This window comes from Eptatretus burgeri, chromosome 8 (genome assembly GCF_056783735.1).
Source record: "Eptatretus burgeri isolate ZD-2024b chromosome 8, Ebu_testis_v1, whole genome shotgun sequence".
Classification (NCBI taxonomy): domain Eukaryota; kingdom Metazoa; phylum Chordata; class Myxini; order Myxiniformes; family Myxinidae; genus Eptatretus; species Eptatretus burgeri.
This window is the reverse complement of record NC_140968.1, coordinates 69152468-69172995: the sequence shown is the minus strand read 5'-3', so window position 1 is coordinate 69172995 and position 20528 is coordinate 69152468. Positions and strand designations below refer to the sequence as shown.

The 20528-nt window shown below is 45.1% G+C and overlaps 1 protein-coding gene across 1 annotated transcript in view; it reads right to left on the bottom strand.

The window, feature by feature from the left end:
• The window catches only part of LOC147021972 (Wilms tumor protein 1-interacting protein-like), an 82445-nt gene extending 69770 nt beyond the window's left edge, over positions 1–12675 (bottom strand). The window contains exon 1 of the mRNA XM_085892466.1: positions 12236–12675. Coding sequence (XP_085748592.1) covers positions 12236–12615 — 380 coding nt within the window. The 5' untranslated portion in view covers positions 12616–12675. The remainder of the gene's footprint in view (positions 1–12235) is intronic.
• Positions 12676–20528: the final 7853 nt, after the last annotated feature.

Sequence of the window (20528 nt, the reverse complement as noted above, 5' to 3'; positions counted from 1 at the left end):
TTCTGTCACCATCTTCGATGCAAGCCCCTGGGCCTGGTCACGTACGACAGTGCTTGTGCCTCCTCCTCCTCCTCCTCCTCCTCTTCCCACATCCCATCCCCACCGCACCCAACCCCACCCACAAAACGGCACACGCATCCCCAACACATAAACACGAGGCAGCGCCCCTGGCACGGTTATTACCCTGGAATGCGGGCTCTAGCCAGGCAGCCTCACCACGACCCCAATACTGACCCCGAAAATTCCCTTCACTTCGACAACGCCAGCTCCAAAGCTTGCCTCAACCTCACCCTTTGGCCGCACCCTCGGTGCAGACAACCACAATGGAATCCGCTTCGCAAGGCAGAGGGTTACCCAATCAGGTGGCAAGAGGATGGGAAAACAGCCTGCAACAGACTGAAATTATTTACTGCAGCAATCATCCTCGGAAATAAAGTCACGTTACGTGGCCACATAGTTGTGGTTTATAAATGCAAGGTCCTGCATTCAAACCTCGATTCACACAAAGCACAGCTCATTGAAGTGTATAGTATGTACGTCCAATTGTTAACCGGCTCCACCGACATACCCACCCTGGCAACAAGTCCTCCCCAGAGTGCAAGAATAATGTGTGAGGGTGGAGAAGCAAAATATTCAGGAACAAACAAACAAACAAACAAACAAACAAACAAAAAACATTCAGATCAATGTCTTCAATAAAATTCCCATTTATTCCTGTACTTTGGTGGGCAGGCGTGTGCAGAGTTACGCGTGTCGAGACACGAGCAGCCTGCCGTAGTTAACATTCCTTCCACAACAAGAATGCAAAAACTTTGCCTGTGCGGCACGTCGGGATCCAGACAAAGACTAGTTTTCAACAACACTGCCTTTCAACGTTGTGTTCCTTATTGCAATGCCAATGCCACCGTCAAACTGTCAAAATGGCTACGAATGGAACAAGATGCTAAACAACAAGGAGAAAATCCTATTTCATGCAACAACGGTTGATGCCAAGTAAAGCCAATCATGAAACTATGGTTTACAAAATTATGTTGTATTTTTTTTTTTTAATTTCATTAAGTGCTGAGAATGGGGTGTGGGTGGTGGGACAAAGAAACGAAAAACATGAGGATGATGCTACCTACATGGGCAGGAACATTACAGGTATGAAAGGTAAATGGCTTGGCCTGTTTCGTACACATCTGAGTACAGAGCTCACTATGTGAGGATTCCATGTTCAAATCCCATATACAGCATCAATTTTGAAATTCTCTACTGATGTCTTTGCTATTAATGCAAACATCTTACAAAATCCATGCCATGGATGTTGTGACAGCAACAAGGTCCTCCATGAGCCCAAGACGATGCGGAATAATAAACCCGTCCCGATTAGCCGCCATTCAAGGCAAAATTCCCACAGAGAAAGCTTCGTCTGCGAAAGATACACGGCGTACCTATAAATGGCTCTTACATATGCTATGAAGAGGTAAAGGCCAAAAAGGAACGTTTTGGGACTGGTGGCTGTAGAAGGAGGCCGTGTTGGAGATGCGACTCATGCAAACAAAACTTTTCACTCACGTTGAGGTTGAAGATATTTAAAGAATGAACCTCTTGCAGCAGGTCTTTATATGCAGGTGTTTTGTCTAAAGGAAGAACTGAACAAAGGACCGAGGCAACACATCATGACAATGGGAAGGAGGGGAATAAATGGATATTCATATCGGTGCAGACTCACACACTCACAGACACAGACACACAGGACGATGACGATAGCCTTTCCCGTCTGTTCGGGATTGGATGAGGGTAATGAGGCCAGCCCACAGGGCTGATTAAATGACAATACCAGCTCAAAATAATTTTGTTTACCGAAGGGCGACTTCAAAGCATGGTTGTAAACAAGAAAGGACTTGCCCAAGAGAAGAGGAGGAGAGGAGATTGGGACCATACTCTGTGCACAGCGTTGGTGCTGCTTAAGCAGTCTCCTTGGCTATTGGGCACATTCCTGGACGGGTCGCCACTCCGACACAGGATACCGGCAATCCAGCATGCTGGTCCTCATTTTGCCGACCTCGGAAGGATGACAGGCCGAGTTAACCCCACCTGGTATTAATTCAACAGCTGAGCGGGATTTGAACTCAGGACCCTAGGATCCAAAGCCCCGCCACCCAAACCATTAAGCCAACACCAGGCACCAGACACTCAGACTTGAGCAGATATTACCAATACAGTTTATTTCACGAAAAAGAAATAAACTTGCATCTCTTTTCAATGGTTGTGGAAGACTGTGATCGATTTTCGTTCAGTCTTTTATCCTCAGCCGATCATCTAACAATCAACAAAATGTATACCATTTTCAGTACGCAACAAGTGGATGGACCTTTGACTTAAACGGATGCAGATCCAACCTGAAGGGATGGCCACAAAATTGTGATAATCCCACATTGGCCTCATCAAGGCTCGTCACAAGTCGTCAAGAGGTGCAACATTGGGTCGAGAGCTGAAATGCCTCCCTTACATCGTGTTGAACATTTTCATAACTTCGGCTTGGTATATACAAGGACTAGAATTTGAGACCTCAGGACTCAAATATAATCACTGATTTTTAGGGAACAAAAACTTAATGATAAGTTGAAATATTTTAAACAAGTAAAGATTTAGGAAAGAAAAAGTTAACTTGATCGATCGAACCCCTCATCCGAGTTCCAAGTCACACAAACTCAAATCAGAATGAGGTCCTTGCATCCAAAGTCAAAGATATGTAAATTAAGGAATTGTTTTCTTCACGTAATCAAGGAGGACTTTCAGAGCGAGGTCCATCTTGTATTCTTCGACCAAAAACAAAACACTCAAATAACTCTCAACAAAAACCAGGTCAAGGTCCAACAGCAGGCATACCTGAGCTGTGAGCATCTCAATGCTATTGGTGTAGGTGATGACTGGTTTGTCGTCTGCCAAGGTTGGACACTGCTGCAGACACAACTAATAATTGTGAGCCATCACCTCTTTAAGGACAGCTCTCCAATTAGGCTCCTCCATAATTATAAAACAACCTGTACATTGGTAGAGAAGTAGCTGTACGACTGTACGCGTTTTGAATCCTGTTAAGGGAGGCGACCGAATGAAGGAGCAAAATTTGTATTTTTCAGCGGAGGGAAAGGGTAATAACATGGTCTCCTGCAATGTGTTTAGCTATTGCATGATTAATTAATTAAATAATAATAATTAAATAATAATAATAATAATAATACCAAAAAATGAAAAATAATTATATATGCATCAAGAGTTCACCAACTTGTTGGAATGCAAAATTGACGCGTTGATTAAAAGTTATTTAAAATACAAGTATTATTTTAAAAGTCACGGTAACTTTGATTCATCAATTCCAAATCAAGGGTTTCATCAGTTCAATGCATACATGACATAAATACACATATCTGGGTGTACGGCTCACATTACCACTTTAACCACAACAGCAACCACTGCTGACATGGTGACTGAACACGCCAGAGAATAACACTGCAAATGACCATGCTTCAGGCAAATCAATTACAAAATGCATCTGACAGGAGAATGCACGAAGCTCCTTTGATGAGGTCGGATATCAAGATAATAATGATGCCAAACTACATCTTTGGTTTTATTGAGTATCCTTTCCTTCCTTTCTTCCATAAAGTGCTGCTTCATCAGGGTGAACATGACCGCACCGCAATTTTTAATGAGTATCCTCCGGGGATACTCAATGAAACCAAAACAATTTCCCTTGGAAGGATGGCAGAAACAGGCAGGCACGCAGGCCTCAGGAAATGAAAAAAGGATTCGTAAAAGCCTGACACAGATCCTAAAGAGCAATCCCACATGAAGACGCGATAACTTACAAGCACGGAGAAATGAAACCCCATGAGGAACCACACACTCGAGGAACCATCCACTCAACAACCGGGTGCAATAGAGATAGCAGGCAGGAAAGTCCAAGGTCCGATGGGCAGCAGGTCATCAGGGCGCAGTTCGTCCAAATGGGGGACAAGTCCGAGCTCTACAACACTGACAGAGACCAAGAACTCAACCAAGCAATCCATCCATCCATCCATCCATTGGGACCAGACTCTGTGCAGAGCGTTGGTGCTGCCAAAGTAGTCTCCTTGGCTATTGTGCACAATCCTGGTCGGGTCGCCACTCCGACACAGGATACCAGCATGCTGGCACCCATTTTGCCGACCTCGGAAAGATGACAGAGTCAACCCCACCTGGTATTAATTCAACAGCTGAGTGGGATTTGAACCCAGGATCTGAGGATGCGAAGCCACCACCCTAACCATTAAACAAACATCAGGCATAACCAAGCAAAAGGAGGAAGAAAGCTCAGAAAATGAAGAGCCAAGACAGCCATGAGAGAATTGGGGGGGGGGGGTGGGAGGGAAGAGACAGATAGGGGAGAGACAGTCAGGGGAGGGATAGACAGAGAGCGAAGAGACAGAGAGTGGAGGGATAGACAGAGAGGAGAAAGACAGAGAGAGGGAGAGGGAGAGGGAGCGGGACGAATGCCGAACACACTTTTTGGGGCTCGCCACAGCGTGGATGATCAGACGCACAAAGCGTTTCTCTCTCACTCGGCTCGATACATGACAGGACATCCTTAACCCTCTCTCACCACTAAAGGTTAAAACGCCATCTGCCAGCAGTGCACGCACAACCAGGAAGACATTCCTAGATTCACAACCACTTATTACAGGGAGGAAAGTCTTAAACTCCACAAACACAAACAGGGGTCTTTGCCTTAATTCAACTAACTGACCCTGCCCCCCACAAACACAACATATTATCATATTACACATATGCACACACACAGGACAGATGTAGGTTCTGCAAGGTAAAAAAAAATAGAACGGCACTCGGTAGAACACATACCTCCGCCAGGCTGAACATTTCACGTTTTGTATCCCACTGATAGGCCGGATCTGGATCCAGACCTGAACTAAAATCGAATTGCCTTGTTCTTGTCACCTGATCAACTCATCCACAAAGTTGTCATAACTCATCCACAACTTTTTGAAACATCATGCTATCTATCGTTTTTGGTGCTACCTCTCCATCGGAAGATTCACATTAAAATTCAAGTGGCTGGATAATCACCAAAATCTAATCTATTCGTTCTTGTCACACACCCAACCTGTCCACCAAATTTCATCCAAATCCGTCCATAACTTTTTGAGATATTCTGCTCACAAGCAAACAAATAGACAGACAGACAGGGGTGAAAACATAACCTCCGTCCACCTTCGGTGGCGGTGATAATGAGTCACCTCCAAGGGGGATGTAAAAAAAACTCATGTCAGAACAGCTGTACAAACAAAGGCACAACAAGGTATGTGGAGTAATCCATTGGCACATCTGCAAAAGTCTCAATATCCCAGTTTCCCAAAACAATACCAAAAGCTACAATTGAAAATGACAATGTAATGCTTACGTACCAGTTACCACCTGAAGATCCCATTGAGTGTAAACACAGGAAACAAAGTATTGTGACCAGGTATTGCACAAAGATACAAAAAAGGAAAGAAGGCTTTGCTAATTGAGGTGTCAGTACCCAGCGATTTTGGCCTTAACACAGAAATCAAGAAAATGACCAAATACCAAGACCTCAAAAATGAAGTTCAAACATCCTGGAAGCTGAAGAACAGTAGAATTGTACCTGTGATAATTGAAGCAATGGGAATAAGGCCATCAGCCATGGCTCAGGAGGTGCCTGAAAATCAACTTTCATTCCACTCATCGGGGGAAGGGGGGGGGGAGGGGATAGACAAAACCTTGATAATATGAATATGATAGTATATATCCAAATACATGCGTATCCAAAAGTTCTCCACTCAAATAGCTGCAGTTATTGTGTATTTTCATCTTGAAAATCGATCCATTCGCCGCGTTCTCTCATTTGAATTTTCTCCACTCGGATCAAGTGCGGGCCATGTGACGCCTCGACAGCCAATAGATCGGCTGACATCGTATGCAAATTACGTCAGACTGTCACGTGACCAGCTAAGTTGTCCAAGATGGCAGCTTCCTGCAGGGAGGAAATCACCGGCAGCTGATCGGTGATTTATCAATCATTTTTGATGAATATGGCCAGTGAGGATGCTCCCACGTGTATTATTCACCAGGACAATGTCGCGAACGAAGAAGTCAAACGTTTTACGTCTGTAAGATGGGATAAATGGAGAGAAAGTGTCAACAAATGGCTCGGCTTAGACGGTCACGAACGACGTTTTGCCGAGAGTGCTGGCGCGGGAGGACGAACTTCGATCATGGGCCTATTGTACCCGGAGTGCCGGCGCGGGAGGACTAACCATTGTGCAACGCCAGCGCATCGACCCATCGAATGAACGCCAATGACCCTGCCTCGGACAGCTTTATATATAGCCGGACAGTCACGGCCGGACATTACATAATACCTGCTGTTTCTGTTTCAGCCTGGCATAGTCTATCCAACACTCTCTTTCTTTGAACCCTGCAGTATTTATCTGCTCTATTGCAAATGAGGCAGACAGCAGGAAGGACGTGTCGCCGTGAACTCTCAACATGTCCAGCAATGTTCGATGCAGAGCGCAGTTTTTTTGGCGCTGGTTCATACATGCAATCAACAATCGCAGTCATCATGCATGGTTTGTGAACAACGTTTCCTTGCCCCACGTATTCTTTTTGCGTCGATGAAGCGACGGTAGCAAGTGTCGTGATAGCCCAGATGACTAGGGATTTCTTCACACTCAATATACACTCGTGCACTCTCGGCTAAACGTCGTTCGTGACCGTCTAAGCCGAGCCATTTGTTGACACTTTCTCTCCATTTATCCCATCTTACAGACGTAAAACGTTTGACTTCTTCGTTCGCGACATTGTCCTGGTGAATAATACACGTGGGAGCGTCATCACTGGCCATTTTCATCAAAAAATACCGATAAATCACCGATCAGCTGCCGGTGATTTCCTCCCTGCAGGAAGCTGCCATCTTGGACAACTTAGCTGGTCACGTGACAGTCTGACGTAATTTGCATACGATGTCAGCCGATCTATTGGCTGTTGAGGCGTCACGTGGTCTCCACATGATCCGTGTGGAGAAAATTCAAATGAGAGAGTGCGGCGAATGCATCGATTTTCAAGACGAAAATACACAATAACTGCAACTATTTGAGTGGAGAACTTTTGGATACGTAAGTATTTGGATATATACTATCATATTATCAAGGTTTTGTCTACCCCCTCCCCCCCCTCCCTCGATGAGTGGAACGAAACTGCACGATACAGCTTACGGCTGATGGCCTAAATGATGAAGAAGAACCTGACATAAATCTTAAAAACCATCCCTGGGAATGTTACGACAAATGAACTAGAGTTGAAAGCTGTCCTGGGCTCAGTGACAATTCTTTAAAAGAGCCGTCACAACAAAACTGAGAACAACACACCTTCACACCTTGGTCCATGATTCATGACCACCCTTAACAAAATGGAGGGAGATACTTCGAGACCTGGGAGAACTCCGTTCCATATTCTGAAACCCGCACATTGAAATAACAGCGAAGGACGCGCGCGCACGCACGCACGCACGCACGCACGCACGCACACACGCACGCGCACACACACACCTCAATCGACCGTGCATTTCTCCCATCATGTACAGGGTTTGGTTTTTCCACTTCACTTGTGCATGTGACCGACTAGTCCAGGCGACCCGCAAAAAAGTACGACTCATTCCACATACACCTTCCAATAAATACAATACTGTACAATACAATGCAATGCTGTCGTGTCCAGTGGGTTTAACCCCTTACCTGGACAGATGGCAAAGCTTCTTCCTTAAAGGCCTACAACCGAGACTCGGAGATTAATGTGCGCACGGGAAGGGGGGGGGGCGGAAATGGCGCTTCTCTCATAGCGGACAAACGCACGCCAGGCAATCCGTGAGCGGTACTCCACACCAAGCCTCAGAGCCCCCAGTGTAACAGCTTTGTACGCCGATCGTCCTCACCGACCCAACCAAGAGCCAAAGGCCAGTGTTGTGCTTCGCCACGCGGGCCAAATCACCTCAACACGATTACAAGAATCGTGCCGTCCTCCTCGCCGCGTGCGCTCACCCTCAACTCTCGCCTCTCCAAATCCACAACGTGCCTCCGCTCTGATCACGTCTCTCCGCAAATGCGCGAGCCTACTGAGTCAGATGCCTTTCAAGATGCGCCAGCCTACCTTGTCTGATACCCCTCAAAATGTGCCAGCCTGACCTTCTTCTTGATCACTACTATATCCTACGCCCCCGGGACGTGGCCTGCTCGCATGAAACCCAGGAAGGCGGGGCTTCTGATGTCACGCCCATCAATCATCCCTTGGGGGCGTGACTTCGCCTGTTGTCACCCTTTGAAGGCGGGGCTTTCTGCCCACTTGGCACGTTTGCTTGTTTTAGGGACGTGTTCCCTACCTATAGTGCCGATCTTGAAATATAAAAACATAGGGAAAATAAACACAGAGGGGAATCACATACTGGGGAAGCTTATTCTTAAACCCTAGCTAATTAACACAACACCACCCCCTCGTGTGGTGACATGTAACACTTAAGCTCACGGGTTCCCTACTTAGTTAGATCGAGATGCTTCCTGCACGTCCACGGACCAAGCAACTCTACACAATGCTATATTCCCCATTAAATTCCTCCATCTACCCCCACAATCGTAACAATACGTTCCCTTACAAGGAACCTCAACACAAGCGGAGACCATTCGGGCTGTTAAGCCGATGATTGTAACAAAGTTGTGTCAATTAATGGTATTAATCAGCTAAATGTAATCATGTCACAAGTTCTTCTTCAAAGAAGAATGTGCCAGACACAAGTCATCGACTTTTTCTTCTTCAAAATAAATCGAATCTTCTTCATTTTTTTTGGGTTTAAACCATTTGTTGAGTGTATAATTGAATATTAAAATTATTTTTGGTTATTGGCACACGTCAGCATGTTGCAGAATGACACCAGTGGTGAGAGCCCCCAATGTGCCATCAGTATTGATGGCTTCAATTTTATTCACGAAAGTGTGGAGTACATTGTGCTGTAATTGTTATTACCCCCCGCCAACCAACGAAGTTGGCGGGGGATATAGAAATGGGTTCCATCCGTCCGTCACATTTCGTTTCCGGAGCTTAACTACAAATCCCCTCAAGATATATTTACAAAATTTGGTACACATATCAAGCCAGTGGTGAACTGGTGCCTTTTGATGTTTTCTAATTGATAGGTCACATGGTTTGGCAGCCATGTTGGATTCAAGAAAAATATTAAATAATGTTTTCTCTGGAATCACATAACCGAACGAAGCGAAAATTTGCAACTATCATCTTCCATCATGTCTGCATACATAGTAAAAATTATGACGTCACAAGTCACATGGTTTGGTGGCCATCTTGGATAGAAAAACACACCTCATCCACACACGATTAACACCAAACTTCACACACGTATTCCACTGGAGGATTGGAGGCGGAATGTAAATTTATGATGTCATAGGTCACATGGTTCGTCAGCCATCTTGGATTGAAAATTGATAAATTTTTTAAATCTTCTTCTCCAGAACGGCTGGACAGATTGAGGCAAAATTTCACATACACTTTCCCCAAGACATCCTTTCACAAGTTTGTTAATTTCTAATTGATAGCTCACATGGTTTGGCAGCCATGTTGAATTTACCCGAAAACCTTCAAACATCTTCTTCTCCAGAACGGCTGGTCAGATCAAGGGGAAACTTCACATACATATTGCACACGCTTAGGGAATATGTTTGTTCATCCTCATTTACTATGGCAGGGATATCGAAGACTTTGTATTCAACGGATGCTAGTTTTTATTGTTTCACATTACAAAGTGAAGTTAGTGACAAGAATACTCTTCGAGGTAAAGTCTCCCCGCAACTCACTTGATTTTACCAACATTTGAACGTCAGGGGGAGTGAGCATCGGCTGCTGCTACAACAGAAAAGCCATATAATCCCAAAGTTATGATGTGCAGTTTGCCTAGTTTGTAGTTCCTCAAATTAATTTTCCAAACAAAATGTAGAAATCACTTGTGTTTTTTGTCACCCGCCCCTCCGACAAGGTCGGAGACGGCAGACATTAAAATGAGCTCTGTTCGACCGACTGACCGAGTTTCCGAACATCAGTCCATGACGTACTTTTGTGTATGCGATATTTCAAAAACCGTTGAACATTTAGCTTTGGTATTACAGATATCGATTTGTCATGACATCATCTCAACCCCATTAGATCACGGTTGTGATCGGCTGAATTGTGTTACCATGGCAACCATCTCGGAAGCTTGGCTTGTGTATGCGATATTTCAAAAAACATTCAAGGTTCCGCTTTCATGTTAAACAGATCTATTCCTCATACCACCCAACAGGAGGCGGACCAAATAAACAGCCGGGGGGTACGCTGTTCAGTGAGTGTATGTAAAACATGGATTGCTAGTTTTCATGGAGAACTGACAACGTACCAAGATCAGGAAAAGTGATCGTTTCAGCCTTAAAGTTGGCATAGAAGGTTGAACAAAGAAACAGGAATAAAGCACCGGTTTGAGGTGATGGAAGAAAAATAACTGATGATGATAAAAGTGAGGTTGGTTCTCCAATGTAAACTCCCTTTGATTAGCCAGAGTTTCTTCACCACCATCTGATCAGTCCAGACCTGCAGCGATGTCGTTGCTGATTAAAATTCAAGCAAGCTTTCAGTCCGATGATGCCCTGACAAACTGGATTTGGAATGCTCTCCTACTTGGTTGTGTGCCTGGCCTAAAGCAACTCATGGAGAAAACACACATTGCCAGGAAAATAAATAACAGGAAGTTTCCGATTTAGTTCATCTTTCCACACTGGAGTTCTAATGTGGGACGGTATGCACCCACCCGGTCACACGGCTTCCCTCGAGTTCAATTAACAACAGAACAGTGTGTGCCATATGTGCACACACCACCCATAACAACAGCACGGATAAAGACACACATACAAAGACACACACACAGATACTCATACAAAGACACAAACACACACACATACATAGACATACAAAGACACATACACATACAAAGACACATACAAAGACAAAGACACACACACACACACACACACACAGATACTCATACAAAGACACAAACACATACACATACACACACAAAGACACAAACACACACACATAAACACACACACACACAAAGACACAAACACACATACAAAGACACATACACACACACACACACAGACACACACAAAGACAAACATAAAGACAGACACACACAGACACACACATAAAGACACACACACACATACAAAGACAAATATAAAGACACACACATACATAGACACACACACATACAAAGACAAACATTAAGACACACACACATACAAACACACACTCACACACATACACACATACAGCGACACACACACATACATAGACACACATACATAGACACACATACACATACATACATATATACAGACACACACACACACACACACACACACACACACACACACACACACACACACACACACACACACACATACATAGACACACATACAGCGACACACACACATACATAGACACACACACACACACATACATAGACACACATATTTCCAGACACACACACATACATACATATATACAGACACACACACACACACACACACACACACACACACACACATACACACACACACACACACACACACACACATACATAGACACACACACACACATACATAGACACACACACACACACACACACACACACACACACACACACACACACACACACCTCATGTCTCAATTCACTCGTTGTTGTTGTAATATAATTGACGATATTATTTAAATTGATGCCGGGAAATAAAAACCACTTTGTCCAAAAATGAGAATCAGTCAAAATTGTCCAAAGCGACCGGTGTCGACCCCACGGTGTGCGAGCTCCAGGTCGGAGTTCACCGAGAGCACAGAATGACGATGTGATGCTCTGCACGGATCTGGTCAGAAGGACGAGAAAAGAACAACATACACCAGGTGTGGTCGGGTGAGGTAACGGGAACGAGGTAAATGGGGCCAGGTCCACGTGGACACCCAGTGATGGGGTCCCAAAGAGCCGGGACTCGCGGTCTACACAAACACAATGGGTGGGACCGACAGGCACGACAGGTCCAGTCTTCCTGGTCCGTACCCCGAACCCCGTACCCCGTACCTGAATCGCGCTTCCCCATTAAGTCGAAGTCCGGCCAGCAATGCCGTCAGGTCCGCCCCGGCGGCTCCAGGGGTCGGATCTGAGGCGCGGACTCGGCCCGACCTTCCGGTCTCGGTGTCTGCAAGAGACCACTCGGACAGGACGCCCGGACCGGGACCGCTGGGAGGACGTCTGGCCTCCGACCCTCTGCGACTCCCCGACACCTTGGCCCTGCGTTGAACGAAACCATCGGCGGGAGACCCAAATTGGGACTCGCTTCGGACCGGGAAGGGGGGACCCGGGAAGGAGTGCAAGTCCCGCCGACCTGCGGAGACGTCTGACTGAAGCAGGTCGCGCCGGAGAACCCCAGCATGGGATGCCTTCTCGTAACCGGCCATCATGCCCTTCTCTCGGTCCCGCTCCTTGTCCCCCTGTCCGTGGTCGATGACGTGATTCGAATTGCCCCGACCACGCCCCCCATGTTATTCTCACTCTCCCGACTCCACCACGGCCCTGTCCCTCACCCCGTTCATGGCTCCGCCTCCCACATCGGTTCTGCTCCCTTCTGCTGGAGGAACACGTTAGAATCAGCATGAAGTTACAAAGGTCGTACCTTGTGGGGTAGTAGTAATAGTAATACTAATAGTAATAAGTAATACTAATAGTAGTACTAATAGTAATACCATGGCCATGGGGTCATGGGTCATCAATAGCGAGGACTCAGTGGTGCAGATCGAACAACGACAAAGCCCGACTCCGAATGGTAATCGAACCAACAGCAAGGAAGAACTGTTGTGTCACTTCACAACTTTCAACATTTAGTATATTATTTACTGAGTCAAAAGTCTGGAGAGTATTAAACTTGTGAAAAGTTCATTAACTGAGTCAAAAGTCTGTACAGTATTAAACTTGTGTAAAGTTCATTTACTCAGTCAAAAGTCTGTTCAGTATTAAACTTGTGAAAAGTTTATTTACTGAGTAAATGTCTGTACAGTATTAAACTTGTGAAAAGTTCATTTACTCAGTCAAAAGTCTGTACAGTATTAAACTTGTGAAAAGTTTATTTACTCAGTCAAAAGTCTGTTCAGTATTAAACTTGTGAAAAGTTTATTTACTGAGTAAATGTCTGTACAGTATTAAACTTGTGAAAAGTTCATTTACTGAGTCAAAAGTCTGCACAGTATTAAACTTGTGAAAAGTTCATTTACTCAGTCAAAAGTCTGTACAGTATTAAACTTGTGAAAAGTTTATTTACTCAGTCAAAAGTCTGTTCAGTATTAAACTTGTGAAAAGTTTATTTACTGAGTAAATGTCTGTACAGTATTAAACTTGTGAAAAGTTCATTTACTGAGTCAAAAGTCTGCACAGTATTAAACTTGTGAAAAGTTCATTTACTCAGTCAAAAGTCTGTACAGTATTAAACTTGTGAAAAGTTCATTTACTCAGTCAAAAGTCTGTACAGTATTAAACTTGTGAAAAGTTCATTTACTGAGTTAAAAGTCTGTACAGTATTAAACTTGTGAAAAGTTAATTAACTGAATCAAAAGTCTGTACAGTATTAAACTTGTGAAAAGTTTATTTACTCAGTCAAAAGTCTGTTCAGTATTAAACTTGTGAAAAGTTAATTAACTGAATCAAAAGTCTGTACAGTATTAAACTTGTGAAAAGTTTATTTACTCAGTCAAAAGTCTGTTCAGTATTACACTTGTGATAAGTTTATTTACTGAGTAAATGTCTGTACAGTATTAAACTTGTGAAAAGTTTATTTATTCAGTCAAAAGTCTGTTCAGTATTAAACTTGTGAAAAGTTTATTTACTGAGTAAATGTCTGTACAGTATTAAACTTGTGAAAAGTTTATTTACTCAGTCAAAAGTCTGTTCAGTATTACACTTGTGATAAGTTTATTTACTGAGTAAATGTCTGTACAGTATTAAACTTGTGAAAAGTTTATTTATTCAGTCAAAAGTCTGTTCAGTATTAAACTTGTGAAAAGTTTATTTACTGAGTAAATGTCTGTACAGTATTAAACTTGTGAAAAGTTCATTTTCTCAGTCAAAAGTCTGTACAGTATTAAACTTGTGAAAAGTTCATTTTCTCAGTCAAAAGTCTGTACAGTATTAAACTTGTGAAAAGTTCATTTACTGAGTAAATGTCTGTACAGTATTAAACTTGTGAAAAGATTATTTTCTGAGTCAAAAGTCTGGATAGTATTTAACTTGTGAAAGCTTATTTACTGAATCAAAAGTCTGAACAGTATTAAACTTGTGAAAAGTTTATTTACTGAGTAAATGTCTGTACAGTATTAAACTTGTGAAAAGTTCATTTACTGTGTCAAAAGTCTGTACAGTATTAAACTTGTGAAAAGTTTATTTACTGAGTAAATGTCTGTACAGTATTAAACTTGTGAAAAGTTCATTTTCTGTGTCAAAAGTCTGTACAGTATTAAACTTGTGAAAACTTTATTTACTGAGACAAAAGTCTGTACAGTTAAACTTGTGAAAAATTTTCAAATTTCAAGTGAATCGAATGAAAATTGACAATTTCAGAAATTCGGCCGATGTTGACCTTTTGGCCAATGTGGACCTCAAAAATAATCGGTGGTTAAATTGAATGACCTGATTTGAAAATCCTCTTCAAATTTAAAGTCAATGGGATGAAAATTGAAGATTTTAGAAATACCACCTTAGTTGTTGACCTTTGGCTATGTTGACCTTTTGACTTCAAAAACAATGTGCTTCTTCCTTATGACAAATTCTACCATGTGGTGAAGTTTCGTGAAGATGGGTTTAAAATTGTGACCTGTCGGCGACAAACAGACAAACAGAAAGAATAACAAAATCGACTAACCAATATACTTGAAAAAAATCTTCGATTGTGCAAGTGATGAAGAGTATTGACAAAATAGAAACAGGACAGTTGGTTTTTTTTTTAAACCAAGATTGACTGATAAAACCAGAGGGCAGAGTTGGAAAGTGAAAAAGTGAAAAGTTAAGATGATGGTAAGGTCGGGGTCTTTCACTCAGAGAGTAGTCAATGCAAACACCCCCGCCGGATCTTTCATTTAATCATCCCAGGTTATTTTTATTATTGTGGTTCAAGAAATAAACCCGTTGGGTTTAAAAGCTCTAATGTTTTTGTGTCTCTCCTCACGACCCGCGAGCACGTTGTCCGCCACAAATTCAGAACGTCTCCTCAGGAGTTACTCTGTTTGGACATAGCGGGATTTTGACCTCCCGCTGCAACTAGCTCGTCATAAGTTGTGCAGTCGACACTATATTGATACCCAATTTAGCATCTACCTACCAATTTTAGAGGCTACCTGCCCTCCGGAGCACCATATCAAGTCACATGAGACCCAGTGTAGTGGGGAAACTTAGCATAACAATTGTGCATTTTGTGAGGAAAGCACCAAATTTGGCACACTAGTAGCCTAACATATTGTTGCGGATTCGCGCCCGCCGGCGTGCTGACGGCCACGTAACTCGAATCGCGGCACGTCGCCCACCGGACGGACAATCCAGTCGTGACCCTCTCGGACTAACGCCGGGAACCAGTCACGGGTGGACCTTTCGGTCTCACCGCGATCGAGCCAATCAGCCCCCGCGTGGGATAGGGTTGCTCGCCAAATTCGACCTACCTAAGTACCCACGCGGAGGGTAGACCGGGCGATCGCACCTCGCCGCAGGTCGACTTCGGACACGGGCCACTTAAGCGACCCGTTCCGTACTATCAGAATAACCGAGCGGTGTTATCGTCGACCTCGACGGTTCGATTAATTATCGGGCGTATTCAGCCCACTACCAACCCTTTACGTGAAGCAAGATGGGGATTCAATGGGAGAAATGACGAAGCGAAGCGGGAAACAGTTCAATACAAAGCACATTTATTCGTGGCACACGGGAAGCACACATATTCAATTACACCAAAAGCACACAGAAAAAACACAATGCAATTTACACAAAAAGCAAATATAAAAGCGAAGACAATGCAGAGCTAATACCGACTACCGAGCACACGGCAACACTTATACAATTCTACCTCACAGACGGCGCCGCCAACACATACCCAAAACCAAGGAAAAGAAATACCCCCAAGAATGAGGCGGGCCTGAGGCCGAGACCGGGTCGCGCCTACCCGTCTGGTGATGAGACGCGGAGCGGCGATGGCGCCCCAACCCCGCGGGCCTCGCGGAGGGTGTCTGGTAGGGGGTGGGAAAGGGGCCCCCTTGGTCGCACTATCTCAGCGCGGGGGGAAACAGGAGGGGGTTGCTGATGCTCGGGGTATAGAGGATCTTTATTATCCCTGGTGTGCGTCTCCACCTCGGCCAGGTCGCGCTGTCGGCCTCCCTCGGGTGCAGCTCCCGGCACGACGCGAGCACCCCCTCGTCTGGTGTCGCCGCCTTTCCACAGCTCGTCCCCTCCGTTCCGACTCCAACGCACACGACGAGCAGCTCCACCGCCCGCGAAGTCTTGACCCTCTGCTTCCGACTCTCCTACTCTCCGCCTCTGGACTCTCCGACTCTGGACTCTTCTTTCGACTCTCCTCTGGACTCTTCCCTTCTCGACTCTCCTACTCTCCGCCTCTCCGCCTCTGGACTCTCCGACTCTGGACTCTTCTTTGGACTCTCCTCTCTCCTGACTGACGAACACGGTCCTTTTATCCCCCCGTAGCTTCGCCTTTGACCCCCTCCCTTTGACCTTTCACCTCGCTCCCCATTGGCCCGAGAAAAAGTGGGCGTGAAGGCTTTTTGATCCACAAATTTGCATATATCGATCGTCCTGGAGGCGGGGCCAAATCGTCCCTCGCTCACCGATTGGACGGCAAAAAGTGGGCGTGTGTCGTTTTTGATCCGTTTTTGAAGCACAAAATCCGTGATTTTGTACACGCTGTTCAACGCGCGCTCTGCACGAGTCCAACACCGGTACCCACAGCGGGGCAAGAACGGTGGCGATGCTACGGTTGCGAGGTGTGACGGGAAGGTCGTGGCGGTTGTGGTGAAGCGGCGTTGTGGTTGGTGGTTGATGTTGTGATTGTGGTGGTAATCATGGCGGTTGGTCCAAATTAAAGATAGTAAAAGAAAAACGGCTATCCTGAAGAGTCGCAGCACGCATAAATGACATGTATTCCCACTAGACAACGGGTTTGGACCTAACTACACATGTACTTACCGAGATACCTCACCTAAGGGACCTGAATGGTGGTTTGCGAATTTGGTAACCACAACAATATTATGAACAGATTTGGATATTGGGCCATCTCAAATTCAGCCGCTGATGGCTGTGGCAGCCATTTTCCACTGCCATCAAAATTTTGAGATGGCCCAATATCCAAATCTGTTCATAATATGATAGGTGACTAGTGTGCCAAATTTGGTGCTTTCCTCACAAAATGCACAATTGTTATGCTATATTTCGCTAAGTTGCCCCACTGGTGGAGCATTCCCACATTCAAACACAATTTCCTCATTCACAACAACAAGAACAACAACCATCAAATTCCTTGCAAGGAAATGGCTTCATCTTTTACCAAACTGCAGGTGTGGCCCTAACTCAGCAGCGGGGAGGTCCTGCACAAATAAGATTGTGAGATCACTTCAGGCTGTGGTGCCTGCAGTCCAAAACAAGTCGCCAACTTCATGACTACCTTGCCCCCCACCCTCCCCTTCAACTTCTCAGCCCCCAGCAGCCAAACAGCTCCTTTGCTGTATGTCTAGCCGGAGAGGGTCGACACAACACAGGTTCTCCTGGCTTCCGGCACTCTTTGCCTCCCCAGGTTGCCAAGGGTCTCCTACCTTTTGGTCGGCAAAACCAGACCCTCCTCCAACAGGCTCCCTGAACTTCAGACACCGTCAGCTGCTTGGGGTGAGGTACCTCAGGAGGGGCTGCAGTCACCACTCCTCCAGAGCCTCATCCATACCGACAGACACACATACCTTCCCTACCCACAAAACCCCAAATGTCATTCCCTTCCCCACTGCCACAAATTTTTCAACACCTGGAGTACAAGGTACTGGGTACCTACCCTGCCATGGCCTGCGTACACGCTAATAATCACACACAAACCCAAACAAAATCGATAATAAATAATGATGTTCAATGAGGTAAAATAAATCTAATGAAACTAAGGTACCTCACCCCAAACTAAGGTGCCTCACCCTCACCTCAGTCACAGACGGGAAGGGGACAAAACCAGGGGACTCAGCTCTGGCAGTAACGGGGACGAGCAGGTGATGAGGAGGGAATTGGAGATTGACGAAAACGGGGCAAGGCAGAAATGACAAAATGGGCACAGGCAGATGAACAGGCAACAGGACGAAGACAGGCAGGCAGGATGACCTCCTCAACTCCTTCCCCTCAGTCTACCTCAGACTCGCACACCCTCTTGATCGTTCTCTCTCGACCAACTGCCTTTTTCCTCCCAATGTCGCCTCAGACTCTGAACTGCCGATTTGGCTCCTCCCTCTCCTCTCCCTCGGCAACGTTCCACCCCTTTGGGAAGCGTCTATAACTCCACTCCCCCTCCCCCCTCGAGGCAACGTTCTGCCCCTCCCAGGCAATCCATCGCTCCGCCCCTCAGGAAGCGTTCATAGCTCAACCCCCGCCTCTTTCATGCCAAGTCTTCCGGCGCCCAAGTCTCCAACCCTAACAACCTGGTCGAGGTCAACATAGAGGTTATACACACAATTTCCTGAACCATAATCCCTCACTAAATATTACCACCACCGCCCCCTTTACGGTGTACATGCAAACAAGACAATTATTCAGCTAACGCTTCCCTACTTGTACATTGAGATGGCTATCTACTCGCACACGGACCATGCTACCCTATACATTCCTATATGTTCCAAAGTAAAATCTAACCCTCGCCCCCCCCCTCACCCACAAACATAACAATATTTTTTTTATCATGTTGTAACTTTTTTATTTGACATCAGAATGACATAAACTGCCTTCATATTGTGGAGATAATAATATAACTTTTTATATAAACACAAATTATAGAAAAACCCTTTCTTAAAAATACCCCGAAGAGCCTTAAGACCCTTTCAACCCCAAAGACCCATACATAAGGCCCTTTAAGACCCCCAAGACTCTTATGACCTTTAATACCCTTTTGATACCTTTAGATCCCTTTACCCTTTAGACCTTTTATACCCTTTAGGCTTATAGACCTTCAGACCTTTATGCCCCCCAAGGTCCCTTTAGACCTTAACACCATTTATGGACCCATCTACCAGCATTAATAGCTGATGGACATTAAAGATTCCACGGTGTTTTTGACGAAGAGTAGCCGAGTTATCACCGACACCCTGCGCAAATTCCAAATACACGGGTAACCTGCAAATAAGAGGTTTGGGTAAGGACTACATCCCCAGGGGATAAATCATAATACAAAGGTGAGTCACCCATAACCTGCAGCCTGGTGTTGGCTTAGTGGTTAGGGTGGTGGCTTGGGATCTTAGGGTCCTGAGTTTGAGCCCCGTTATCCACTGAATTAACACCAGGTGGTTGACTCAGCCTGTCATCCTTCCCAGGTTGGCAAAATGAATACCAGTGTACTGGTAATAGGGGCACTGCTTCAGTGGCATAGCCACGCCCCGAGCCAGCAGCCATAAAAGGCAGCACACAAAGGGAACCCATAACCTACCTTTGAATTAAAGAAGGCACATCATGCGAAAAAGCAACTGATGTCAACAGATTTATCAATTTGATCAAGTGCCTGGTCTTTCTAACAGGACAAAGTAAGGTTTCAATGTGAATATAATAAAATAAGGTTCCAAATGAATTGTAATCAGGTTGGTTCTCCAGCAGCTGTGCAAACAGGCCACTCAAAGCAGCAGGCATTGTTCCTGCAGCAGGAGACTGGATCTGAACTGGACACCATGATCGACTCCAGAACATCATGCATTAGTTTGTGTTCCATTTCCAAGGTTGACAAGCAAAACATAGGTAGCGGTCCCCACGTCACTTCCCTGAGAGTACAGACTTGTTCTCCAATAGCGCCACCTGTCATCTAGCGAGGGGAGGGGGGGGTGATGACGTTTAACGTTGGGTGGTTTGGAGTCACATCTGCTGTTGAACCATGCATTGTGTGCAGAATGTGGAAATTACTACTGGGTCTGCGGAATGGGAGGAAAATTGTCCTTAAAGTACTTTTGTGGACAAAACTTAGACTCAAGGTCCAGCAAGCTGACGGAGGGAGTAATGGACGCAACAAGCAATGGAGTGGAATGAACGAACATGAGAATAGGAGAGAGCATTGGAGAAAACACCAGAACCTGCAAGCTGCAAGTTAGAGGGTTGGGTGAGGACT